Source organism: Sylvia atricapilla, chromosome 2 (assembly GCF_009819655.1).
Source record: "Sylvia atricapilla isolate bSylAtr1 chromosome 2, bSylAtr1.pri, whole genome shotgun sequence".
Classification (NCBI taxonomy): domain Eukaryota; kingdom Metazoa; phylum Chordata; class Aves; order Passeriformes; family Sylviidae; genus Sylvia; species Sylvia atricapilla.
In genome coordinates this window covers 53,317,972-53,345,825 of record NC_089141.1, presented here as the reverse complement: position 1 = coordinate 53,345,825, position 27,854 = coordinate 53,317,972, and the positions used below count along the sequence as shown (strand labels likewise).

The 27,854-nt window shown below is 34.9% G+C and overlaps 1 protein-coding gene across 1 annotated transcript in view; it reads left to right on the top strand.

Moving 5' to 3' along the window:
• LRCH1 (leucine rich repeats and calponin homology domain containing 1) overlaps nucleotides 1–27,854 on the top strand; it is a 111,961-nt gene that overhangs the window by 65,700 nt on the left and 18,407 nt on the right. Inside the window, 16 exon segments of the mRNA XM_066313291.1 lie at nucleotides 2,689–2,794; nucleotides 3,869–3,981; nucleotides 5,482–5,549; nucleotides 6,608–6,694; nucleotides 9,403–9,492; nucleotides 9,594–9,630; nucleotides 10,337–10,450; nucleotides 12,479–12,526; nucleotides 13,766–13,838; nucleotides 19,753–19,860; nucleotides 22,936–22,944; nucleotides 23,833–23,898; nucleotides 23,901–23,932; nucleotides 27,322–27,406; nucleotides 27,409–27,443; nucleotides 27,445–27,459. Coding sequence (XP_066169388.1) covers nucleotides 2,689–2,794; nucleotides 3,869–3,981; nucleotides 5,482–5,549; nucleotides 6,608–6,694; nucleotides 9,403–9,492; nucleotides 9,594–9,630; nucleotides 10,337–10,450; nucleotides 12,479–12,526; nucleotides 13,766–13,838; nucleotides 19,753–19,860; nucleotides 22,936–22,944; nucleotides 23,833–23,898; nucleotides 23,901–23,932; nucleotides 27,322–27,406; nucleotides 27,409–27,443; nucleotides 27,445–27,459 — 1,086 coding nt within the window.

Sequence of the window (27,854 nt, the reverse complement as noted above, 5' to 3'; positions counted from 1 at the left end):
TTGGGTAATAATGTGAAAAGATTTTTGGATTTAAAAACTCTGCAACCATATCCTTGACATGAATTTTACACTAAGAAACGGCTAAAACAAAGATAAAAGGAGACTGGGTTTTTTAAAAAATGTTTCTTAAAGTTTTTTCTTCTGTACACTGTTTGGAGTGGGCACTGAGACACTTGCTTCCAAATGGTTACAGACTTGCCAGTAGTGAAAATTCTCTACAGTTTTCTGGCAGTTTACATAATCTAGAGAATGAGAAACAAACCAGAATTCACATCTGCTGTTTTCAACAAAATAAACATGGTAACAGGTTACAAGTTGATGACTTCTTTCTCACGTATTTTTCCTCTTTGACTGATTACTCTTTCCTGTTGGGAATTTACAGTGCCTAGGCCCAATATGTTCTGTGATGTGGTTATGTCAGATTGCTATCATGTAGAAATTTTAGAAACTTTGCCAACTTTAATGTGTTTAAACATTCTGGCAGCTAGGCAATGCTGAAAATAAACCTTCAGATCTTTTCTTGAACTTTTCCGTCTGACTGAGCAAAGAGAAAGAGTTTTGTGGGACTAGTGTTGTCCTAAGCAGTTAGAACTGATTCACGGAGGGTTTTTTTTCTGAGGGACTGCTTAGCTGAACAGAGCACTAAATATATGTGGACTTGAACTGAATAGATAATGATAAATAAGTAAATAATTAGTAATAAATTACATTTTTATAAATAATTAAATGAATATTTTCTTGTTTCCAAGTTGAATAGTCTGTTCCTTTTTTTTATACTAACATTCCAAAACATTTCCAAAATATTTACACACAAAAGAAGTGTATATTACTCTGCTGAGAAAAAAAAAAAAAAATTGTACCTGTTTCGGATCCAGAACTTCTAATAATGTTTGTAGGAACATTTTACTGTACTATTTTCAAAGGAGAGTTGAAAAATTAGCACAACATGAACTTTCATCTCGAATAATTAAATTTAGTACTTAAATGTCATATGAGATAACATCCTGAAAGAGAAGGAACTTTGGTGTAACCTTGGTTGTCTGAATGAATTTATATTGTACTAGTCTTTTTTTTTTTTTTTATTTTTAAGCTGTTGGATTGTCACTGTTTCAGACCTAAAAGACTTTTGTGCTTTAGGATACTAGCACAAACTTTTCAACTTTCTGTTGAAAATAAATGGTTTCATTTGAAAATAAAAATAAATTTATTTCTTTTTTAAATACCACTAATTTTAAAATCAAAAATTTATTTTACAAAGGCTGTATGAAGCCTCTGTACACCCTTTTGAATTTCTTTCTCCTTAGGCTGAAGTATACAGCCAGTGAATTCATAGAGTTAGTAACATGCAGTATGTTAATCAGAAAGAACATTCATCATGCTCAGCATTTACAACTTGTTTTGAGTCCAAGGTATTCTTGGAAAATAGGAATAGCCACATGTATCTTTGATAGAGTTTTTAAGAGCAAGGTGGATTTGCTCCACCCTTTATCAAAAACTTTAGCTTCAGGAGTTACAAAAAATACTTCTACATAGATTGTGAACATATGAAAACAGCAAGAATGGCAAATTTTTACTAGATGCTAGCTAGAATTAAATAACTGATTATATGTAAAACATTTCATTGTAGATCTTTTTTGTTACAGTGGTCTGAACTGATAAAATGGGGAGTAGAATTTCCTTAAAAATAGATTTTTTTTAAGGATATGGAACAAAGTGCTGTCTGTATTATAGCAGCTGTAATAACAGAATACAGTATGGAAAATGTGTGCACAGAGTAGCAAGTTATAGAAACGCAGAGCATTTAAAGAAAAAGCAACACACATGAGTTTACTGGAAAATACATTTGTAAAGTTTTGAGACTGTTGTAGTGGTAAGCTCTCTGTCTCAGGGGAGCAAGAATAAAAACTCTACCTTTTCTGCAAACTGTGGTTTTGCTGTAGCTCACCTCAGGAGGTGATGTGAGCAGGTCTCACTTGAGCAGGTCACTGCTGTCCCTGCAGAGAAACAGAGCCACAGTGGCCTGGGACAGAATTGTGCTTCCTTGTGCAGCTGCTATCTGTAAAGTCATAGACAGGATGGGCTTACAGATGCAGGTCATGTGTTTTGGTATACCAGGTAATACAGCTGAAAAAATGGGTGAGCTTTTAAGTCAGAAAAAGCTAGTGTACTTGAGAGTCTATGCTTTTTTTAAAATTCAGCTCTGTCAGTTAATATAGTTAAAGATGTTTCCTTGCTTGATACTGATCTTGCTTGCTGTAGCCATTTAGTTCAGAAGCTGCATGGTAAAGCAGGTAAGAGGAGTTGTGGAGACAAAGATTAAAAGGGCTGTGATATGAGGCTCAGTGTTTCTACAGACTTTGGTGGCTACAAGGAGCCTGGCCCTGTTTTCAGCAGCCTCAGGGAAAGCACAGAGAACAGCACAGTGCCGTGCTGTCAGTGCAAAGAGAGGACTAGTGCAGTGAGTAAGACAGGAAAAGAGGACATGTGAATTGTTCTACTTGGCAAACCTCCTGTGAGGATGTATTCAGCGTGACTACAACTTCTTACAACAGGATGTGGTCATGTTAGATGCTCTGGTATCCTCTTCCATGTTAATTTGCAGCTCTTTAGCAAGCACTCTTGTTAACATGTACATTTTTATCATTCTTGGTTGGAGCTGGGACTAGTGTTTCTCTTATTTTTTCCTAGCCGTCTGATGAAGATACTATCAGCTTTAATGTTCCCATGTCAGACATTGTGGAAGAAGATCATATTATAAAGGATGAGTCAGGTCACCATGCTAACTCAAGAAAAGGTTGGAATGTAAAAAACATGGATGTTAAATACAGGGAAATTCTGTTGTTGCTTCCATGGTTGCCTACTTACCCAGAAGGCTGTGGGCATGCATTTGCAACTGTGTAAAAATGAAATAAGTATGCCACTTAGAAAATTGAGTCTGTCTAGTGAATTTCCATAAAAATTCCTAAAAATTTGCTGCACCTTGTCTCAAGAGTTAATAAGATCAGGTTCTGACTAGGGGAATAGGGGTAGGTTAAAGTTGGTTTGAGTGATGCTATCCAACAACTAATATCAATATTCAGTAATTTAGCAAAGTGCAATAAGAGAGTCTAATTCTATAGCTGGACTTAGTGTGTATATAAAGCTTTAATCAGCCTCATCTCTGGAAGTGAATAAATCTTTGTTTTTTGTGAGAGATCTAATTTTATCCAATTTCTTTGAAGTAACTTTTATTTTTCTGAATTGCACTATATACTGATAAACAAGTTCTGCACATACTAATAATAAATGGCAGGATGAAGTCAGCAAGTTGCATATGGAAACCACATAAATGGGAGATGGCATAATCCTCAGTGTTACTCACTTTATTGAACTCTGTTGAGATACTCTTCAGAATTTGGTAGAGATAACAGGATTATATCCTACAGTGTTTATTAGCAAACTGGAGAGGGTAAATCATAGGATCATATCCTTGGAAATAGTATATGTAGGCAAGAGATTGGGAGAGGCTCGGAATGATTTTGGGTGATTGGTGGTTTGTTACAGCATGGTAACTGAAATTGCATTCAACTGTAAGTCACTGCCTAAGACATCTGAACGTCTTAAAATACTGCACAGTTGGCCAGCTGTGCTCTTGAGTTGATACTGGCACGACAGAGTTGGTATAAAACTGGCTCCATCAATGCCTGCTGTGGTGCTTCTGATACACAGCTGTGTATGTCCAGGGAATGGATTTATTACAACTTAGAAATGAATTGGCATCGCTGTTTAAAATGAAAGGATCTGAACCTGTTTGAAACCTTTAATGTGAATTTAAACTTTGTCTTTGAAATCATTCTTCTATATTTTTTCTTTTTATGGCTGTTCCTAGTGGAATTCCATCAAGGACCTTCACACATGTTTGTCAATGATAAGTCAGGAGAAACAGGAGACCAGTTTGATGAATCGGATACTCTTACTACTGAATTTATGAGCTACATTAAGGCAAGTTTGTGACAATGTTTAAGTGGGGGAAAATTTCCACTACTTTTATAAGTGCAGAATAAGTAGGAATGATAAAGAGCAGATATTTTAAGGAATAAGAGGCTGCAGCTGATATTCATTTTTTAAAAAATATACAGAAAGGAAAAATAAGCAGGTTTAGAATTAATACACCTGATAGTACAATTTGCCCAGAACTCTATTTAGGATATGTGAGAGTTAGCCTTTAACTAGTTTAAGGCTTTAAGAAAAATGGCAGGTTTATTCTGTCCTATTTACTATATATTTTGAATTGAGATATTTGTTGTGTTTGTTACATTGCTGAAACGTGAGATGACTTTGTGTTAGCTGTGGGGGCTAAAATTTTGGAGTAATATTATGGTAGAAAAATAAATTTTCTTAATTTTTTAAACATTATAGTAGCAGTTGAGGGATCTTTAAAGATAAATTATATCAAAACACCTTCTCGAATAAGTGCTCCATTTTTGTTGTCTTATGGTATGTACCTTTGTTATAGGAAAACATCATGGTCTTTATTCCTGTAAGGTGAAGGAAGATGAAAAAGAGTGGCTTTATTTGTTCTGCTAGGGATTGTCTCTGGGAAATAAGCCATCATTGGAGAGTGTTAGAGAAGCTGGTACACTTTTCAGTGTCACATACAGCAGAATTGGGTAGAATTTATTGGTACAGGATGATGCAACTGGTGTACCAAACACATACAAAAGAGGATAAGCCTCTGTTTTCTGCTGTTCCTTCTCTACAAGTACAAATACACGTTCATTCAGAGAGCTTCTGTCTTTACTGGCAGCTGAACTACTTTAGTGCTCCAGCCTGTCTGAGATGAAGAGTTGCAAAACACCCAGTGAAAGCATTAAAGAGATTCAAGTTTTCAAATAAATAGCACTTCATATTTATAGGTGATGGGGATGCGGTTTATTACTACACTGAACCCAAAATAACTGCCTGACTGATATGAATTCCTGGATGCAACTTTTGTTCCAGTTTGTTCCTTTTAAAAAATAAGTGATTCATGACTGTCAAAATTGTCAAATATGAATCCTGTTAATAATTATGCATGAAGTACATAATTGCCACTGTTTGCATGTTTGGAATTTCCTTGCTTCGTAAACAAATCTGGCTGCAGTAGGAGAGCAAGTAGGAGGAGAGTTGGGATCATGGTTAATTGAAGCATTGTTTCTATATGCCAGAAAGTCACAAATGGAATCTGGGACCTAGAACAAAGAATTCTTATGCTGCTTGACTTCTTTTTACGGTTAAAGAAGGGTAAAGGGCTGTTGACCTCAATAAAATATTCTGAATAGAAGATCTTGTAATCAATATCTTAAAAGGGGATAGAGTGAGGAATGGAGAAGTGTTGAATTGCTTCAGCCAGCCAACCTAAAATGTTACATAAATTAGGTCAGTGCTGAGTCAGAAAGCAAAATTTATCTGCCTACTTAATTGCAAAGTTCAGTTCTCATTATCACGTTTGTCTGCTTGCAGAGCAGAGCAGCAGAGTGTGATGAGCTATTGAGAATAGAGGAGGACACGCAATGGCAAGCAGACGAAATGTGAGTATTTTTTATGTGTCTATTAATAATAAGCGATGTAATTTAATTAGTTTGACCAAGACTGGTATGTTATTACTGTTTAATAATTTTGTATATTTTGACACATGACAGTAGCATAACCTTGCACTTTGTATGTGCTCAGTGTTTTACATTTTATTGCTGAACAGAGTGGATGTTATATTACAACTAATTAATTTGTATGCCCCAATAATTTTTTGTCTATGTAGAATGCAATCTTTTTTAATTAAGTGCTTTGATATTTTGTTTATAAAAGGCATTGCTGAAAAAATATTATCAAAAGTTGTAAGATCTAAATTTAATGTACATTTAAAAAAATCAATTTAATTAGAAAACATCTTTCTTTTTCTTACTTACCATAATTTTAACCTTGAAGCAATCATTAGTTTATAGATACTCATTCCAGAGTAGAACAAACGAACATCAGTTCCTGAGATAAGTGCATAAGGAAAGGGAATTCAACATGACTGTACTGTGAAGTTGTCACTCATCGGAACAGTGTAGTCCTATATGATATTAAAAAACCCCTAAACCTGAAGGGAGGAAAGATTAAGTATTTTTTGACAGAGCCTTACTGGCAGAACTAATGGGAGGTTATATTTCTGCTCCTCCAAAAGAATTGTAAATGTTGAAAAGCAAAAGAAAGCAAGCTGGCCCTTATAAAACTTCACTATATTTACTCTTTGTGCTGAAACAATGCATGGGATGAGTACCTTTCAGAGTCAGATATTGGTAAATAAATTTTTGATTTTGCAAGTCATTCTGTTTGATTGAATGCTAGAAGTTTTACTTCATCACATTTATTTATGTATGTATTCGACTGGCGGGCTTTGTTAAGGACAAAGTGTTTGGAGAGTTTTTTTCAGAAGAGGCTCTTTCCATAAATTCAGCACATCCCAGTGTGCAGAGAGGCTGTTTTTCCCCCTATAGTGTTTGCATGCCAGTTGGAAGGTGAAGCTCGCACATTGAAAATTAGACTACCCTTGATAATTGCTGTTGTACCTTTTTTTTTTTTTGAATGTTTTTGTTTTCTGTTATAGAATAAATTTATCAGAAGAACAAACTATTGATATAGCAATGATAGAACAACTAAGAGAAGCAGTAGATTTATTACAAGATTCCAACAGGTATGCTTACAATAGCTGATATAATAATATAATAATAATATAATGTTATCTATTCTAAGTTTTTTGTGAATTAGCTTAGAGTTCTCTTCTAACTGACAGCTGGAAGCTCTCTGGAGTTGCCAAGTGCTTTGTTAGCATACCAGTGTGTGCAAGGTAGTTTAGAGGGAAGCTCTCATTTGCTCTCGAGTATCTAGACAAAGTTCCCAGTAAATTAAGAAGGTATAAAAGAAACCTAAAATCAGAGGTGGAGACGCCCCTTAACCATTCATCTCATGTGCACTAATGGGATTATCTGAAGTTTTGTCTAGGATTTTCAGGTTTCTTTTAGGGACTATGAATTTTCCTCTTACTCATGCTTGGTATATGTTGTTGGAATGAGAAGCGCTTCTGGCCTATCTTCTTGCCAATTCAATGAAGCACATAAGGGAGCTGCCTGAATTGATGGTGAAGTTTCTTTAGTTTTCTGAAATCCAAGAGAGAAAGAAGAAGAGGCAAAAAGGTTATTTAGATTTCCCCTGACTACAGAAGGCAAGCTTTTATAGTTCAGATTCCCATTTTAAGTGGCCAGAGTTACATAGAATGGCTCTAGAACTGTGGCTAAAAAAAGAATAAATATTTAAAAGAAAACAAGTGCTTACCTTACTGGAAAAGTATGAAAATAGTGGTGCCTGTAGTTCTGTCTGTCCAGATGCTTCCTATTGCTTTTCTTAGTGTAATCACTTTCAGAAATTAAGTTCCTTTCAAAACTCATTTTAATTCTTACTTCTGTGAGGTAGCTGGTTTACAGCTTCATTTCTCTGAAGATTAGATACTTCCTTGTCATTTCAGCCTTAAGTATGCTTAGTTCTCTTTCCTCCCTTGATAGCTGCTTGCTTTTGTGACTACACTGTTCTTTACTTTAAATGCCTATTTTGAACTGCTTTTTCACCTAGCAGACTTTTGTACTTTTAGGACAGAAAGTGATTCCTGTTAGTATTTCTAGAGAGACAGTTAGCTGGCTTTATTTTGCATCATGTGAAGAATACTTGAATTCTTGAATCATACACTAAGTACTTGAATCAAAATTATTTTTGCTTAATAAAATGTTGTAAAATTAGGAAATAGACAATTAGGAAATCTCTTTAGTTCTCTTAGCTTCCTAGTACCATTCCTTCTGCATCTCATATGAGGCTTATTACTTTGTCAGAAGAGTGTTGTTGTTAAAAAAGGAAAGTCTTTGCTTTGGAAAAAATACCAGCAAAAATGTTTTAGTTGTTAGCCTGATAAATTTTGTCATTTTGTTTTTTTGTTTCCAGACATTGCCCTAATATTTCCTACATGCTTAGGTACGTCTAGTAAATTAAGAAGGTCAATAAAATACAGGAAATCTGTTTTTTGTGTACACACAGATATACTTTCATTATTAACACTACAGTAAATTTCAAAAATTACTTTTAGAAGTGGCTAATCATATAATGTATGTCTGTATTTCTCTACTGTTGTTTTTACAGCATATTGGGGCATTTGTGGCTGCACTTTTTTTCTAACCTTAAAATATGAGCATTTATATTTAATTTTCTGAGCGCCATATAGGCTTTTCAATATATACCTCCTGTATATTGGCATCCAGACCTAAGCAGCAAGATACATCTGAGTGCCCAGTACTTGTCAAATAATGCTATAAACTTTCAGTCTTCTGGCCCATGGGTTCCTTGTAATTTTTTTAAATTATAATTACTGGATTTTGTGGCATTTTGTTGTATACTTGCTTTATATAAAGCAGTATGAGAATTTTTTTTCATACTCAGTAGGTTTTGTGTTTACCCAGATCCAGAAAGGAATTCAAATGCTTCTGTTGCTCCTTAGTTTGATGCACAAAACTGGCATTTGCTTTTAACTTAAACCTAGAGCATGTTGAACATTGTAACTTCTTCCAGTTTCCTTTGTGCATCCATATAACTCTGGCCTAGTCAAGGTAACCTAGTTAAAATAACTAGCTCTATCCAGGACCATCCTTATCTCAAACTGAAGGCCCTTTAGGAGAATACACTGTAGAGGCTGGAGCATTTGGTGATGCTCATCCACCTAATATGCACTGACTGGGATTCTTTCAAGCTGTTTTTATCTAGTGGGTGTGATTATTAAACTTGTAAAATGCTTGTCCAGTTACTGTTGGTTTAGTGTTCTGCAGAATTTAAAATCTGCATACTTTACTGCACTTAGGCAGCATTTTTTTTCTGGAAAGAGAGATTTCAGATTCAACCTTTTTCAATATTTTTTATGTTTGCATCGTATTTCTATATTTGCTCTCCTATATTTCCAGCTTTCTTTCATTTATGTTTCACTACTTTATTTTCAGCCACTGTAAATTAAATGGAAATATCTAGGCAGGGCTGTGACCTCCATTTGAACACTGGATTCTAGAGGTTAGATACAGAAATCTCTAGGCTTTTAGATAACAACATGGTTGTTGGTAGTAAACAGGACCTTTTGTTTTGGTACAAGCCATTGCTCCGGGTGGTACTTCGCAGATGAGACTATGAATGATGTTTCAGACTGAACTGAAGCATCAGGAGGCATTTCCAAAAGCTCCTAAGAGATAACATTGAAGAGGTTATAATGATAACCATAAAAATATTTCATGTATATATTTGTTTGAAATTAAATATTGAACAGAGTGGTTACCAAAGCTATAGCCCAGTGCAAGGTTTTTATTTCAAACCTTGCACATTAAGCATGGATATTTCAGAGAGCAGTGCTGTGAATTTGTATCCCACAGAACCAGCAACAGTTTTAGAATTTCAGGAGTCTACAGTAAAGTGTGTTTATATACCTTCTCTAGGAAAAAAAAAATGTTAGATGCTTCATGTTCAAGTTGCTACACAATGAATTACGTATTTGCCTTTGTCTTTATATATAGTGGTCAAATACAGATGGACATGTCTTCTCTTGGTCAGGTACGTTAATGAGTGTATAATTACAAAATACTAGGGGGGGAGAGACAGAAAATGAGCCCACAATTTCATCAATTAGTTATCTGTCAAGAAAGGAAGATAAAAAGTAAGTAGGCTGAAGGGCAAAACTAATCTTTCTTTAACATATTTATGGAATTGTTGTGGGGTTTGTTTGTTGTCTGTGGGTGTCTGTATATGCGAATTTTTTCTCTGTTTATCTGTTACTTTTTCATTTTAGTTTCCCCACTATGTCCCTGTATCCCAGTTCAGCTATGCATCATCATCTACCATTTGACCCCGTCTCCATCTTTTGGTGTAGGAAAGCAGTATATTCATTAAAGATAAACCCAAAATATTTTGTAAAATAAAAATCAGTCTTTTTTCAGAGTACTGTCACTATAGTTACAGAGAGCATAGTTAAGGTATGGGTTTTGAGTTTTACAGTGTGATATAATGTTGCTTATTGTTTGTTCTGTATCCTGTCTGGTGAAGTGATGTTTTTTATGAAGTACTTGGTTTAGATTTACATTATCCACCTTTTTGTGCTGGAACGCACTTATATAGTATCTACTTATTTATCTGTCTGCTTTTCATCACAGTATTTGTAAGAAATACTTCAAGGTAATGTTATGCAAAAAAAAAAAAAAAAAAAAAAAAAAAAGAAGTTTCATTTCCAGTAGAACAGACAGAAGATTTATTTATCTTACAGAGAGAAAATGCTGAAGAGGAACTGGAATTCCAGAGGAGGAGGGAGTTAATTATGGAGAAAGCAAAGCCTGAAGTGAGAACTTGTGAACAGGGTGAAAAATGGTCATTGAGCCAGGTACGGAGGTGTCCATATGCATTATATGTGGAAACATTTGGAATGGATCATTGCATTTTGTCAGTTTGTGTCTGCGGGCAGGGGGTTTAGGCTCAGTGTGGGGATTGGGCTTTTACTTTTGCCTTAGCATGAATCTCAATGTTTGACTCTAAATGGAAAGTTGATTAAGACCTATCCTTTTGGAAAGAATTTGTATAATTAGTATATCCAGTAAAATTATAGTAGTTGCAACAGTTGCATTCCCCTGGAAAAATGTAATCTCAAAGTTAGATCTTCAAGAAAACGAAGTACCTGACTCATTTTCTCCCCTTACCTCAAATATTCTTGTAGTTATATAAATTTTTAAGTTTGTGTTAACAGCAGTTTTTTTAATTGTATTTAATATTGCAAGCAGACTGTATATAGGTTGAGATGATAGTTTTTAAAGTTTCAAAAATATTTTAAGATTTGTACACTTTAATGATCCAGAAATGTTGAACTACAAAAAAAATTTAAATATTTGGGGCATATGTTATTACTTCAGAACTTGCTGTACAGGGATTTTGTGGCTGCACTTTGCAAGAGATTGTGAGAACAAAATTACAGAAGATGCTGTCTTCTGTATGTTAATATTGTCTGTTCTATCTAGAAATAGGGTTTTTTTTGTTTGTGTGTCTTGATGCTTTTCAAATATTTTTATGTATAATCATCATCATAACATCAAATACTCCTGTGATAAACTTGTGACCTTGTTAATCCTAATTTTGTCTATGATTTTTCTTTAAAACATCCAAAAAATGGAGTTGAAGTTCCCTTGTTATATTACTGTACACTGGATTTACCATACTTTATTTGCAGCAGCTCTTCATTGCTGAGATAAACAGATAAGGCTAATTCAGTGTCAAACTGTTCTCTGAACTTTCATGAAGCGTTTAGCAAAGACATGCCACTAATTCGCCTCTCCAAAAGAAGGAAAATCTTCCTAAACCCTTGTGGGGGTCTGATCTGGACTGTCCTATGCAGGTGAAAATCGTAGGCACACTCTGTGAAATAGAAACATGTCCTGCAAAAGCAAGCTTTTAATGATGCTGTGTTCTGTGTGTTACTTAAGTAAGCACTTGTGTTGCTAAATGAGTTCAATTCAGTATAAATTCAGAATTCTGACTAGAAAAATATAGAAATGCTCAAGCACACAAGTCCCCAGGTAGAACTGGCTGGAATCAGATGAGTAAGATTTCTGTCTGTTTATTCTAGGTAATACAGTGGTTAAACTAATATTATGAAAGATGTCTAAGGCTGAATTTTTTTTTTTTAATCTTGAAAAAAGGCCAAGAAAGGTCATGAAGCAAAATGGGTATGTAATCTTCCTTCCCATCTTGCTGACTTTTGGAAAGCTCTGTGACTGTTGGGACCTAGTGTTCCAAGTGTTCTCTTCTGTTTCCATTTTTTGTCATTTAAAAAAAAAAAATTGCCCTAGGAAAATTGTTTAGGATTGAATTATAATTTATTTTTACTTATGCCAGTTGTCTTTCTGCTGAGTTATGAATTAATAATTTTATTTCATATTTATCAATGTTGTGTACATTTCCAATGTAACTGTAACAGAAGTGGTAACAAAAAGTATGCTGTGTTGCAATTACAAATTTAATTTTTTGCAGAATACATCTCTCTTTAAATCTGTATTGAAAATCTGTATTTCCAAAGGAAACCTTTGTGATAGGTTAATTTAAAAATATGTTGCATTTTAACCAGCAAACATTAAAATCTTATAAATGCAGTTGTAATCCCTTAGTATTGAAGCAAAAACTTAATGACAAAACTGTGTGAATAGTTTCCACATGCTTTTTAAAAAATGTTCTTCACTACCAATAGAAGTATTTATGATTCATGCAAATTAATTGTTTCAGTGAAAAAAGTATTAATGTGTATCTGACTATAATTAGAAAAATGTCCCATTGGAGTGTGTCACTAATATAGGTTCTGAAATGGTTTTTTGTCTTTTTTTTTTGTTTGTTTTGTTTTGTTTTTGTTTACTTTCCAAATATGCAGAATGATCTAATTGTTTGGAACAGAAGCGGGCAAAGCTCTCACAATGAAGTAAGATGTCATTTGTTTGTCTCTTATATGCTTTAGACTAATGTTTCATAGACTAAATGAAACTTAACTGAATTCCACAGAACATATGACTGAGATTTTCATCAGAAATGAATGTGTAGTTTGCTTGGTGTGTGGTTTAATCTTGTCATTTCAGAGATTTACTAGGGGGTATAAAAATTCACTTTCTGATTAGCTTGTCTCAGTTATGCAGTTTACCATAAAACATTTAAATTTTTTACATTTTCTCCATTCAGATGCATTTTTTTAAAAATTAATTTATTTTAGTTCTTCCTTGTTCAACAGGATTTTCTATTGATTTCAGTGCAGTTTCTTTTTGCACAGTTGTCATGTCCTTGATTAGTTTTTAGAGAGGAATCTGATTTTATTGATCCTGTAGCTTTCTAGTGCAAGTCTCATTGGAAGATTAAAAAGGTAAAAGCTGTGTGGAGCTCCTTATGGGGATTATTTACCTTTTTTTTTTTTTTTTTTTTTTTTGCAGAAATAGGGCTTTTCTTTCTGTATTGCATTGGGCATAAGCATCTTGCAAATTCATGGGCATGCAGCCACCGTCCACCAGTCTTGGTGATGGGGCTTGTATAGTTCTCAGCTCCCAGTGCAATCACTGTTTAAATGGGATTCCCATTATGGAGTTTGGTCATAGGACTCTTTCTGTGCTGCCATTGGTGGTATGATGATTATACCTGCCCCTCTCCTGTATGTTGCTGCTCCATTCTTCCTGCTGCAACTCTTAGCCTGGTTCAGGGTCAGGGGCGATCCTGCTCTGAGACATAAACTTAATTTCCTCTTTTTTGTTTTTAATGCAGAAATTCAGTGTTGCATGGAAAATACCATGCAGAATTGTAATTAGTTCTGTGAAAGAAACAAACTTGTCTAAGGGAAAAAAGTGCCTTTGCTTTGTTTTTTTAAGTGTACTGTGCCACAAAAATGTATGTTTGATGGAGCCAAGTGATGACATGGGAGAAAACTGAGAAATAATTGAGCATATTTATAACTAGAGGGAGTACCTTGTCTTTTGTCAGAAACTCTTCTTTCTAACAGAGAATAGGGTGCAATAAAAAAGGGAGATTGTCATAGGGTTTGTGACCATATTGTGATCAGATTATGGTGTAATAGTTAGAGCATGCAGTATTGTTAACTTTTGCATTTTGCATGTTCAGATATGCTGAGATGTGTTCTGGGTGTTATTCTAACTTTGATGTATGTTCTTGAATTACACAGAGTAAGGATAAGAGTCCAACAATGTCTCCTACTACAAACACCACAATCCCTTTTGGCCTGAAGCCACGATCAGGTAATGTGGGAAAGCAGTTTGTGTGTACTGGTTTGGGGCTTTTTACATCTCTGTTAGATATCTCTATTTTTACCCCTTAAGAAATAAGCAATGTAACGTTTTCTGTACAACAGTTACAAGAAGCTTAGAACATTTTAAGGTTCTCTAGTTTTGAATCAAGATTGAATTTATAGGAAGTATTTATTTGGCACATGATATATGGATCAATTATCATCCATTACTAGTGGGTGTTGTATAAAGTTATATGTATATTCAAAAAATACGTGTTTGGATAAAACTACACATATTTTATATGCATATGCATACTTATCATCTGTGCTGACATACTAATTAAAATAAGATTTTTTTTGCTTGATTGATATGTGATGAATGCAGTTTAGATTTTGTTGAATAATATATGTGAATAATTAGACTGTTTTGGAAAACACTTAGGTTGCTCTGAAAATTTTTCACTTCATTGAGTCTGTCAGTAGTTGCGCTTGAGTAAAGATCAAGCATTATGGAAAGGTTACAGCTTTACTTCAGCCAGCAACTGAGTTCAATGAATTTGCAATGCACTGTACCTGCATAACCACCAGTCTTTTAACAAGCAGCAGTTTATTTAAAAACAAACAAACAAACTAAACCTAAAAGCGAGTAAATGACAAAAAGCCTCCCAGACTTAGATATGTATTTGAGGGCTTGGATAGCAGCTTCCTTTAAAAACTGGGTCAGCTACATTTCATTCAGTTTTTTTCTTCTCTGTTCTGAGGTAGTCAATATTGAGTCATGCCATGTCACCTCTAATGAGTAGCTGAAGGTTTTCTGTATGTTTCAGCATACTACGACCATAGTTCTGGTTTCTGTCATTCACTACAAATGCTTTTAATCAAGTGATAGTAAACCCCTACAAGCTTGTAGTTTCCATAACAAAATACTTCATAATAATGGCAGCAGTTTGTGAAGCTACTGGTGAAGCATTGCAAAAACATTTATGAAATTGTACCCATAGATTTAGTTGGTTTTTGTTGGTGGGGGTTTTTTTTTAAGTGTTAGAAAGCTGTTTTTATGAAGGAAGAAACTTGAAGTTTCTCATGTATTTGTGATATACAGTTAGATGTGTTCAGCTACATTTCTTTGGTTGTTGGAATGTCAAACACTGTCTCTGTCTTGTTCCTGATGACTTAGAAATCTTGGTATTTCTACATACATTTAAAATATGGATTCAATGAGGAGCAAATGGGCCCTTTCAGGATTTGTTGAAAATTAAACACTGAGCAATAAAAAAACATTGCATAGTCCATTGGCAATATTGCGATATCACTGAAGAAAGATGTGTGAAAGCAAAGGGGCCCAGGCCATCCTGCTTTCACAGGATGTGGGCTGTATTCGAGCCTGCAGTGAAATCTGCCACTGGGGACTGGAAGCTGCTTTGTGGAAGAATATACAAGCTTGACTTCTTGTTCAAGTGTTAGCTTAACGTGCACTTCTGAATCTTTGCATACCATGCCTGAATTTCATTTACTTAATGACTAGAATAGGTCCAGGCAAAATAGCCTAGTGACTATTTTGGAGAGAATTTCTAGAAAGACTGGACTGCAATACTTGCAGTCCTTTGCAACAAAACCACCAAGTCACACACTTCAAGACCAGATGTGCACAAGTCCTACAGTTCTTCCCCGATTATATTGCAGCTGTGTACAGCCTCAATGAATACCAAAGTCAATTGTTTAGAACCTGCTGATTTTCTGCACTGTACTAATTGAAGTTCACATATTCTAAAAGCTTTGAGACTAGCGTCTTTTGGTCACATTATGGTTGCTTTAAACTTGATAATGTGAATTTATTTTCTATTCCATATGAGACACTACAGGCACTAAGAACCATAACTGCACAGTTTCTCTCCTGATCTTGTCTGGTTTCAGTCATCTTACCTTAAATTCCTACTATGGTAAGATAGGGGACTTGGCAATAGTAAAATTTTACATCCAGTTTGAGATAAAAATACAGTATATTAGCTATGTAGCACCATGTAGCAAAATGATACCTTGCAAAGGCATAGTAAAGCTGCATATAGTTTCATCTTCTGCTGTTTTGCTAATGCATAAGAAATATTTACAGGTAGAAGTAGTACATGGCTGAAAATATTGGCATGTTTGTGAAGCCTGCATGTTTTTCCTTTTAAAGCTGGTTTGCTTGGCAGGTCTGTAGTTTCTTCATTGTATTTCCTTTAAAACTTTGTATTAAGTTTTGTGCATTTGAACTATTCTATCATTCCAACCATTCTGGTTGGAACTTGTACTTGTTAATTATATACTGCTTTATTGCCATAGACCTGAGCTATTGCGGGGGCCCAGCATTTCTATGAACTAGTAAAGTTTTTCAGCCTAGTTTGTAGTGTACTTTAATTGTGGTTGTTTTTTTTTTTTTTTTTTTTTTTTTTTAATTCAGTTCTTAATGGCCTTAGGGGAAATGTTATAACTTACTGGAAATGTAAGCTCCAACAAAGTTAAATAGTTAAAAGTCATTAAGACTAACTTCGTTAGAACTTACATTTGAATTAGTTGGTTCTATAAATCTCTTAAATCCAAGTGCAGCATTAAAAGAACCTTGAAGTGTTTGAACTAAAATGTGTCCATCATGCTTTGTGGAAAAAATAGTGGCAAATTTTCAATGAAAATATATGCAACCATATTTTTTCTGAAATTTGAGAGTTTATTTTCAGTGTGTTTATTTTCATCTATTTAAAATGAATGTTACTTTCTATTTGATTTTCCACCCTCCTCATAATTTCATAATGATTTATGTCTCTTGGAAAGGTAAAAGTAAATTGTTCTAGACTTCTGGTAAAGATTCCAGTTTTGTGAAGTACACACACAAATGTCAGTACACACACAAATGTCAGTGCTTCCAGAGGATAAACCACAGTGGCCTAAACTTCTGTGTTAGTATATACTGATATGTGTTCAGGACTGAAGGTCCTTTTATACCTTCATTTTTAAGCTAGGCAAAACATTAGGAAAACTCACATCTGATGGCTGACAGAACCCAAAGTACCCAAAGAAAATGTTTTGAAAGGTAATGAATGTTTACATTTCTTGAAAGATTTTTTCCAAGGGTCAGAAGTTTACTTTGAATGTAAAAACACAGATGATTTTTTAAGTTTTCATATTATTTCCTTCTGTGTTTTAAATATTTTCAAGGAGTATGGACTTTTCAAATTCACAATAATTTTGAGAACCTTAAATACCATTGAACAGAAACAATTTTCTTAGAGCTGTAGTTCTCCTCTTGGGAAGTGCATGAGCTCTTTGAAAAGGAGTCACTCAGAAGAGCAAATAAATTTAAATTCTCCCTAACCTTCGTCCATGAATTGATTATAATGTTCAAAGTAGTGCTAGTTTTTGGAATTGAGAGCTGCCAAGGTCTTGTGGTATCTTTAATATGCCAGACCTTCAAGTCTGAACAGCTTCTATACATTTTGCAGTTAAGAGTTGTTTTTCCTTTTGTGCTGTGCAATTTCTAGGACACTATGTGTCTTAGTTTCTGCTGAACAAAGTGACAGCAACACAGACAAAAAAAATTTCTACTGTCAGAGGCTGAAGGAAGCACTCACAAAACTCACAATCACAAAGCACTTTGAATTCCAAAGTGAGAAGTTGTTCCTTGCAACTGTTCACATAGTGTAACATTACTTGTGAATCCAGGGCCTTCAGTTTGGGTGACTTGTAGAGAGCGGGAAACACAATATTAGGATCTGTTGTAGACATGCTTGTTATTTCAAGTTAGTTGGAACATATAATGATCATTGAAACCTGACCATTGAAACCATCATTGAAAAATGAGAGTATTTTTCTCTCATTTGAGTGCTCATTACTGTTTTTCTGTCTCTGGATATTTATTCCTTCAGTTTGTTCTCTTCTCTAACTGCATTATCTGTGTACTTTGGAAAATAGTTGAGAATCCCAATTGCTACCAGAGTCAGACTGTTTATCTTTTGCTGTGAATCTGTGTTCTGTTGCCCAGTATTGACTGTATTCAGAGTTTAAATTCTGCTGACTCTTGAGTTCAGCTGATCTGGTGTCCCAATAGCCAGAAGCATTGACCCAGCCTTGGTAAAGTTGAAAAAGAGAGAGCTGTGTAACTGTGAAATTAAGTTAAAGGTGAAGTTTTACATGACAGTATCTGAATTATTACCATGTTAATACACAGATTCCAAAATTTGTGAGATGGAGAAATCCTTCATGATTAAGTTCCTTCTGAATATTGGTTTGGAATGGTAGAAAAGAGGGACTTTCTGCGCTTACTGAAACTTCACTTTGGACTTTTCTTCTAAGTGGTCTTCATTGAGTGGTTTTAGTTGCTTTTAGATCTACACAGCAGTCTTAAATTGTTTTGTATTTATGGTTTAGCATTTAGAGCACAGATAGTTTATAATCTCTAGTTTGGCCTGAGGAACATGAATGTTGCCTGTGTGTAGGATTCAGTAGATAAATGTTGAGATACATGTAGAAAAACAAGAAATGAGTGAATTAATTTTTTTTGCAGAAGTGGTAAGGAACATGGTATTCAGATACAGGAAGAGTTCGTTAAGGAGCAACATCACTGTAAAAGGCAGAATCTCTGTCAGAAAATAGAAAACCATTGTGAAGCTTTGAAAGGATGGATGATATACTGAAGAGATTGAGGAAGGAGATATTTTAAGGATGTCAGTATCCAGTTCTGAAACACTGTAGAATGGAGGTTTGAGGAAAGCTTGGGCAGAAATCCTTGTCACAATCAAGACAAGAGACAGAAGTGCAGCGTAGATGTGATGGGGAAGAAATAAACAATTCTGCAGAAGGATCTGAGGATCAGTAAGAGGTGGTGTTGTGATTAGTTAATGGAGAGAAGACAGAAGGAATAGGAAGAAGAGGGACGATATTGCTGCCCCAGTTTAGCTCTATAATGAGTTCATGGGTGATCATGAACTGTAGGCATGACATGCTTTTATGGTCATCTGGTAAATAGTCTGCAGATTGTTGCAGCTTCTGTGGAAATGTGCAGTTTTGGATACTTCAGAGATCCCAATCAAATAATTAATGATGTTGTGTTTGTTAGAAGACTGACTCTGGGGCAAGTTTGCCAAAGCTCGTTGCACAAACTCAGGGTCAGCCTTTGGGGTATTCTATGCCTGTTCTTGACCCTCAGAAGCCTGTAAAAGTTGTAGAGGACCAGTACTCACATAGCATGGTGGACCCATTGTAGATTTGAATTTATTGCTGGGGGAGGTGGCAAGAAAAAAAAAGTAGTGCTTCATTTATTATTAAGTGAATTTAAATGAAGGGAAAACATCTGTAGTACATGTACTTACTGAACATCCTTCAACAGAATGAGAATCCAAGTGATAATGCAGTTGCTACTTCCAAAATCAGCTGGGAAATTGTAATGTAATAATATTTTCATATGGATGTGTAAATTTTCTTTGTCTTTTTGAGAAGTATTTTTATTACATAGTTACACAAATATATAAAAATTCTTATTCTGTGAAAGTTTTCTTCTTGAAACTTCATAGCTGGTATATTTACCTTCTGATTCAGAGTCAAAGTTTTTATCAGGTTATAAGGTAAAATCTATGGGTACTTTTTCTTGAAACTTGGTTGTAACAAGTTGCGTGAAGTGCTATGGTTACAATATTTTGTTAAGCTTAACAGCCTTAACTGCACATATAATGTATGATTTGCAAGTACTAACATTTAACTTTTCATTCTTTTTATTCTGCACCATCTTTCATTCTTTTTTCAAAATTTATGCATTTTGTATTAATCACCTTTGAATTACATCTTTGCCATTACCATACAATCCTAATGCCATATATGAAATGCTGCTGCCCACTTTTATCCCCACTCCGGTCCTTGTTACCACCATGGTTGGACTGGTTATCACTCCCCTCCAGCCGACCCATCCCTCAGTTTTCCTCCTATCTCCTTCAACACACTTACACAGGCACAAACATGGGACAGCTTTAGCTACAGTATCCCCTCTGAAGGAGACAGTGACAATGGTAGGTGTTCCATATATAATTTACTTAATTTTGTGTTTTCAGAAACATGAGTATGTGGTGAATGCCCCATGTGGCTAAGGACAAAAGGCAGTACTGTTTAGGGGATGTTTATAAGACACAATCCCTCAGAGGATGCACTTCACTTTGATCTGGAATATATAGTGTCAAAAGTCAATGAGTGAAGTTCACTCTTTTCTACTTTGTCAAAACAATTTTTCCCGTGGTATTAACTCCAAGAACTATTTTTGGTGTGGCTTATTGACTTGCTTTATTATCAAGACTTGTAAAGGTTGTACTCAAACAGCAGTTAATTTTGCTGCTCTCTCTTCTGCATTTTTTTATTTATTATTTTTTGAAAATTACTCAGATTATTAAAATACCTTGCTTTTATCTGCATTTATTGGTGCAGGTGCATAACTAGCATAATAGAAGAATCCATAAAGAATCAAAGCTGAAACAATCAGCTAAGCAAAAATAGTGATTTCTGCCTAATAGAAACTGTTAATAAGCTCATTAGTGGACTTCTGTTATTGCTGCTTTTGTTTTGTTTTTCTCTACAGTTTTATTGTCATAATACACTAAGATACAGCACTCATATGCAAAGTGGGCCATGTTTTGCCAGCTCCCCTAAAGCAGAAAGGTGTTTAGCTATTAAAAGGTACTGAAACTGTCAAAAGCATCAGATTGAAACCAAGACCATAAATATTGAATGATAAATTGAAACATTTAGCTTACTGTTACGGAAACTTTCCTGTCTGACTATTCAGATGCTACTCTGGAAGTCACACTTGCACCACCCGAGAATTCAGGACTGAAGCCCCTTCACTGGGAGCATTTCATTCTTAGTTCTGTTCTTTACTTGAGGATATTTCCTATTTGCCTCAGTGTTCTTGATTATAAAACCATAAAATATAGCCTATGTAAGGAATCAGATCCATAAGGGAAATGAGTGTGGAATATAAAAATTCTGATAATGGTAAGTTGAAAAAACTGAACTTGGTTCATGATTCTGTGAAGCTAAGTTAATATTTCACTGATTAATATTGTAACAGAAACCTAGATGTACTTCTATCAGTGCAGATTTTGATCTCTATTAACCTATATTTGTTAGTATTTTAATCTTTTAAATGAAAGGAGTGGCGCAGACTAGCTTGCACATTTGGAACAGATAGAAGCCTCCTGTCACTCAAATCTCAAGCCAAATGCAGATGTTGGTGTTTATTATCTTGGAGTGGTACAGCAGAAACTGCTTTTACAACTGCGTAATTTTTTAACTGAGGCTATTGCTTTTTTTTACTTAAATTTAGACTGAATAAGTCAATCAAATAGAAATGCAACTATAAACTTTCAGCCTGACTTCATCTCTGCCTGTCATAGTCCAACCTTCTTTTTTGTTTGTTATTTTTAGAGTCAGGTGAAATCATTTTATGGGTTGTTGAAGGATGATGTTGTCACACTAAGTACTCAGTACACTGAGAGTTCCTTGATGTACAATTAGTAGTGCACAAATGTGTATTGAAATTCAGTGCAGAAATGAAAATTTTCTCCAAGAAGTTTATCCTTGACAGTGATATGTTGAGTACATACTATGTTATTAACTCATCTAACTTGTTGACACGTGTGCAAAATACTTAAAAAAAATTATTGGAACAAGTACTACTTAATAACCTGGCTTGAACATGGATTTAAAAAACAGAAGCTGACTCTTCATAAGAGTGAAAAATAGACTTTCAGGTGTGTGTGAGATATGGGCTCCCCTTGCTGGAGACTGTGTGTAATGCTGAGAAGCAAGCAACACTTAGGACTGCCAAAACTTCCTCTATGGCAACACTTTTTTAAAAGTTCAGTGCATAGCTAAAATTTCTACAGTTGATGCTTTAGGGTGTGGAGGTTTTTTAATTCGTTTTTTAATCAATTATATTTATTTTATTGAAAAGCTTCTGATTATCGCTGTGGCCAAACTGAATGTAGACCAAAATAATACTCTAATTTATGAAAATTGCACATGATTCTATACTGCTGTTTTTGTAGATAATTATTTGTAATGTTGCTACTGCTGATAAAGCTACAATGGCTTTTAAGTACCATTTAAGCCATGGTTTTACTCTTGAAGAAGGATTTTTATCTAGGTATTCCTTTTGTGAAAGGCAGCAAAGCTCAATTATTATATTTGTACAATGAACTAGAAAATCTTAGTTGTTGCAGCTACTGGTCTTAATTAATACAATAGGAGATTTTTATTTCACCTCTTAAAAATTTACAAACAGTCTCCAGTAAATTATTATAGAGTTTTTAATGCAGAAATTTTAATACAGTACAGTTCTGGAGGTAATAGAAATCCTTGGTAAGGGTTACTGCTCTTGAAAATCTTGGGATTTGATTTTTTTGTTGTTGTTGTAGCCATCTTAAATGGTATGATTTATAAATAACTTTTTTAGATGTTTTTCACCATATATTAGGGTTCTAACAGCCTCTGTGTTTTTCAGCATGTACAGTCATAGTCACGTATCATGTCACCGTTCTACAAAATGTTAGGAAGCATGGATCTGTTCATACACTCTATTTGGGATGTGGAATTCAATTCCAAGTGTCGAGGTTGCCCTCTACTAAGCAAAAGATTAAATATCAATAAAACTATGGGTCTTTTGCATCTGAAGGCATGGCTGTGCTACTCTTTTGCATTGTGGGGCAGGTCAGCATGAAGAATGTTTTTATTTATGATGTGTGCACCTCTATGTAGATGCTTCTGAATGGTAACACTGATGAAGATGTGTTCTCCCACTCTGCCCCTGGGATTTCTGACACTACAAAGAGTAAAATTTACTTATATAGAACTGTAATATTAGGTGCTTTATTTAAAAACAGTTCTGTTTAAGAAATAGCATTAATATACCATTCCAGAAGTTACTTATTTAGCAGCAATGTAGCAAATTTCAGTTCGCTGAGAAAAGTTAAATTAGGACTCTATGAGTCAAGTAGTGGAAGGAAGCAAGTTTGGTAACTGGCCGTGGTTTAGTCTGTCTTGATGCCTCAGATGAATAGCCTAAAGATATTCAAGGAGTTTGTTGCCTTAAGTTTTTTGTAGTAACTGTGGGAAAGAACTCTGCCTTTTGGCTGAAGTGCTGTAGGTGCTGTCTGTCTGTCCCTTTGGCTAGAGAAGTAACTTAGATCAGTCATCTCATTACTTAGCCTGCACACAGTTGGGTGAGATTCCTTGTGACTACACTTGTGTGAGATGGCAAACAAAGTCACAAACGGGGACAGTTGCATTTTGGCTGTACATCATCTTCTTCCAAATCTTTCAAAGCAGTCACTGATCACAGAAATGAGGGATAGAGGTTTGCGGAAATGTCATGTAATGATTTAAGGAACTGTATTGTGGGCAAAGTGATAGAGTTGACAGGACTGGTGGGAAGGAGAACTGCCAGGAGTTTGTACAATGCTACGTTTGCAATAGGACTGTTTAGTGTAGGCACTTACTGATGGCTGAGTCTTCCTACACTCGTCTTTGTTTCGTGGGTTTGTTGGGGTTTTTTTTAGCATAACCTTATCTAGTAAGCATTTATTCAGTGTAGGAGGCTTGTCACAGCTTTTTACGCAATTCAGCATCTTGTTAGAAGAGAGTTCTACTTAAGAGATGTTTCCTGCCATGTTAAATACAAAGTGTAGTACAGATCAGACTCTCTAAGGGACACTGCTGGTGCTTAATCGTTTGACAAAACTTGCCCGTGAGATTAGGATTTGGATGATAAATTGTCTGTGCCATTGATGCCTCAGGACACTGTCCAGAGCAATATCCAAAAAGCAGCCATTTATAATTGTAATCCAAGATCAGATTTTTGTGTCTTCTGAGGACAAAAAAAATTTCTGTTTTTGTTGGAGGCAATGCCTAGGATTTTGCTTAATTTAGAAATAAAAAAGTGTTTGTTCTTAAACTAAATTCTCTCTTTTTAAAATTCAGTGGTTCTTAAGACCACAAAGAAAATTTGGAATCAATAGATCCACAGTTCACAATTCGAAGGAAAATGGAGCAGATGAGAGAGAGAGAGAGCTTGTGGAACAGCTACGTGAGGTATGTGAGTGTTGGTAGAATTAATTTATGCTGATGGAATGTCTTGTTTAGTTTTTCTTTGGGAAAGTTGCCGGAGGAGGAAAATATAAGAAGGTTAAATGAGCAATGTCTTCTGCAAATCTCATTGATGAGACTGCTGCTGAAGTTCTTTATCACAATCCAGATGTCTGTACTTTGGGAAAGATTTTGTAAAAATGAGAAATAATATGGGAGTTACCTGATAACATCCTTTAATCAGCATGCCTTGCAATGGTGGAATGAATGATTTATTTAATTATTCAGAAAGGAGGAAGTGAGCGCTTGAGAGAGAGAGAAAAGTCTAGGAACTATTTCCAAACAGCTGGAGAAACGTTCAGTTTTGCATATAAAAGCATAGTGAAATTTATTAGTTGAACCTGAAAGTAGATAACTAATGCTTGAGATAGCTTTCTTAGAAATTAAATCAATGTTTTCATCAGTTGAAAATCTGAATACAGGAAGGTGGTTCCTGATACTTGTCTTGAATGTAAAAGCTAGCCTGATGGGAAAATTGGTTAATAGGATTTGTGTTACACAATTAATACCTTGGTAGCAATGTTGTGTGACACCTGGTTGTGCTTAAAAAAAGAGATGACAACCTTTGCTGCAAGGACTGTCACAAGCATGAACCTATCAAGGTTTCCAGTTATATCCCATTAACAGAACAGAGGGTATCCTGAAACAGAGGCAAATCCTGAAAGTGATAGGCAATTTTCATTTCTCCGCTGAATTATAAGATTATTTGTTGTTATCTCATTAGCTTTATGAAGTGGTTAATTGAAAAGATGTTTGTTTTAAATAACATATCGTCTATTATTTAATTTTAAAGCAACACTATTTCTCTTTACCAAAACGTGTTTAAAAGGTGGGATTTTTAATGCAGAACTATGCAGACTTCTAGATTTGCGTTGTCTTACCTCAGGCCCTCAACTGTTCTAAATATGAATTAACCTAACTTTGCCCTGCTGATTTCTTTTCTTCAACAGAACATGTCTTGTTGAATATTTAACATAGTTGGTCAAATGTAGTATATTATCAGTTCTAAACTTGAATGATGCCAAAAGGACAAGATGCAGGAATTAGATGAGACAGACTTATGGTAATGGGGAAGAAAATGTGGTAATGGGGAAGTACCAGTTAATAAACTGCAGTATTGGTAGTTATTCTAGCCTAGTCTGTTAGCGCACATCAAAGCAGCTTTTTAACATTTTTTTGAAGAGTTACCGCAAGTATATGGCAAGTTCCCAAGTACTTAATATCATCATAGATAATTTCCACAGAGCCTGCCTTGTGCATTTTGTCAGTTAAGCCTCACAGTGAAAAGTAGCACAAGGTTATTCACCATTCAGGCATAATTGTGGAGAAGTATAAGGATTCTCTAAGCAGTATTATGTATTACCAATAGTGCTGTTTAATGTGTTACTGACCTTCAGCTCCATGCACTATCTTTCCTTGCCCTCATGTTGAGACATCATACCTGGAATGCAAATTATTTTCTTTCTTGTGAGAAGTTTCATTATGAGTCAATGAGCTTAAAAGACTGACCATGTTTGAAAACACAGTGAGATTTTCAAATTAATAAAACTTCTTTAGATAGCTGGGCCCTTAGTGACATTAGTAACCACCAGAGCATTTTGATTATGTACCTGCACAATAAAATAGCCCAGAACACGTAAGTCAATTGTACTTTATTTAATAAATATATATATAGTGATTTTGCTTTTGAATTGTTTAATGGTAAGTTAGCATTCAGTGAGATTCCACAGAGCCATGAACTCCAGCATGAATGGCATTGAGTTGGTATTGTGATGCACTGTGCTCCTATAAAAAGTGTACCCTGATCTCTGCTGAATAGTCCTTCCAATAGACAACTTAGTATTCTAAGAAATAAATTTTAATATATTAATTTATATAAATCTTTTTGTAACAGGTTTTGTAAAAGCAGTCTCAAAGTGTATTCTTTTTATGTCCTTATATACCAAAAATGTTTTCTGATTTGTGAATTAAACCAAGGTGAAAAAGAAACATTATATTAGTGAACATGATGCACTCTCTGTTTGCCACTTGTGAGACTTATGTGCAAGTTTTGTCTAGTAGTTTGTCTAGTAAAAGAAAAAATGGGGAAAACATATTGAAACCACCAGAGTGCTTCAGTGGAGGCTATTTCATGGTGAGGCCACCCAAATAAAGGATGTATGAGAAAGAAGTCAAGAGCTGGATTTCTTTAGATTGGATTTCTTGCTTTAGAGTGCTGAGAATATCATATGACTGAAGGGTAGTAAAAGAGAAGATGTAAAGCCAGGCTTCTCAAAGATTACAGTGAACCCATGAGACACAGTGGTACAAATTGCAGAAAAAGACATTTCAAGTAGTTATAAGGAGAAAATTTGTTGCCATAAGGATAGTGAAATACTGAATAAAGTTACTTGGAAACTTTGAGGGCTCTCTGTCCTTGCAGATATCCAAAACTTAACTAACCAGGGCTCTGGTGTCACTCACATTTGTTAGACCTGTGACCTTCAAAAATCCCTTCCAACCTACTTCTTTTATTCTAAAAAGAATTATCTATTAATAGATATTCATATTCAACTAGTATAGGTTGAGGTAACATATTAATAGAGAGGAATGACATTAAGAAGTTCAACTAAGAAATATCTATTTAAAGATAATGGGAGTAATTATCTCCATGTAGAGTTGGAATATTTTCAAGATTGGAGCACAATTCAGGAAACATCATATATAACAATCTGTTGGATTTTTTTAAATTCTTAAGTTTTTCAAAAGTATTTTATTTGCAATATCAGATTCTATTCATTGAGACTTCTGTTTTCTTAACAGTTCCACAATTTCTCTTTTAAATCTGAATGTTTTGGCTTCCCTTACTTTTTCTGATCACTCTAATGCTTCCCTGAGTAATTTTTAGGCTGCTAGGGAAAGATTGCCTTTTATTCTCTCCTTGTACAGTCATTAACACAATGTAGTTGTTTCAATGTACTGCTGATAAAGAAAATTTAAGATAAATAAGTGGAAGACTTGGGAAATGGTGAAAGGAGGGAGCCACATGGAGTTCAGTCACATGACTAATTGCATGAAGATGTGTTTTAAACCTCTTTATATATAACAGATGCATATTGTGGCAGTAGCATTGCAGTGTTGATTTCTTTTACGAAGTTTGTGTTGTTCAGTGACCAGCATAAAGGAGGTTATGGTTAGTTTCTAAAGAATGAGTTATATAATGGAATTGTGGTTTTTTATAATAAAAACTCTAAAACGGCTATGTGCCTACAGCATAGGAGATGAAGGTATTTATCCCCTTTTTGTCCCATTAATCTATTTCTATATCAAAGTGTGCCTGCATTCTTCCTTTGCAGAACATAGAGTCAAGACTAAAGATTTGTTTGCCTGAAGACCTGGGCTCAGCCCTGATGGATGGTGTCGTTCTGTGCCATTGGGTGAATACGTTCGCCCTCGCTCTGTCGGGAGTATTCATGTAACCCTCACCAGCAGTAGTAAGTTGCATGTTTCTTACTGCACTGAAATGTTTTATTGATTACTGTTTCATTCCCAAATTATATTTGGGTACATAAACACAGTTACTGTTTTCAGTGAGTGATCTATTGCTGTTCAGGACAACATATATATGATTGCAAAGTCAAATGTTCATTCACTTTTAGATGTAAGATTTATATATATCATCTAGATATACATGTATATGTATACAATCACAGCTATAAGTGAACAAATATTAGCCTGCCTTGTCCCTGATCTTGCAATAAGATCAGATATTTTGATAATGGCATTTCTGTTTAAAGCAGTATGAAATGTCTGCTTACAAGTTTTTATTCTAGTGCCACCTTATAAAACTAGCCCCTCCTTTGTAATGAGAAAATGTGAGGTTGGCTTC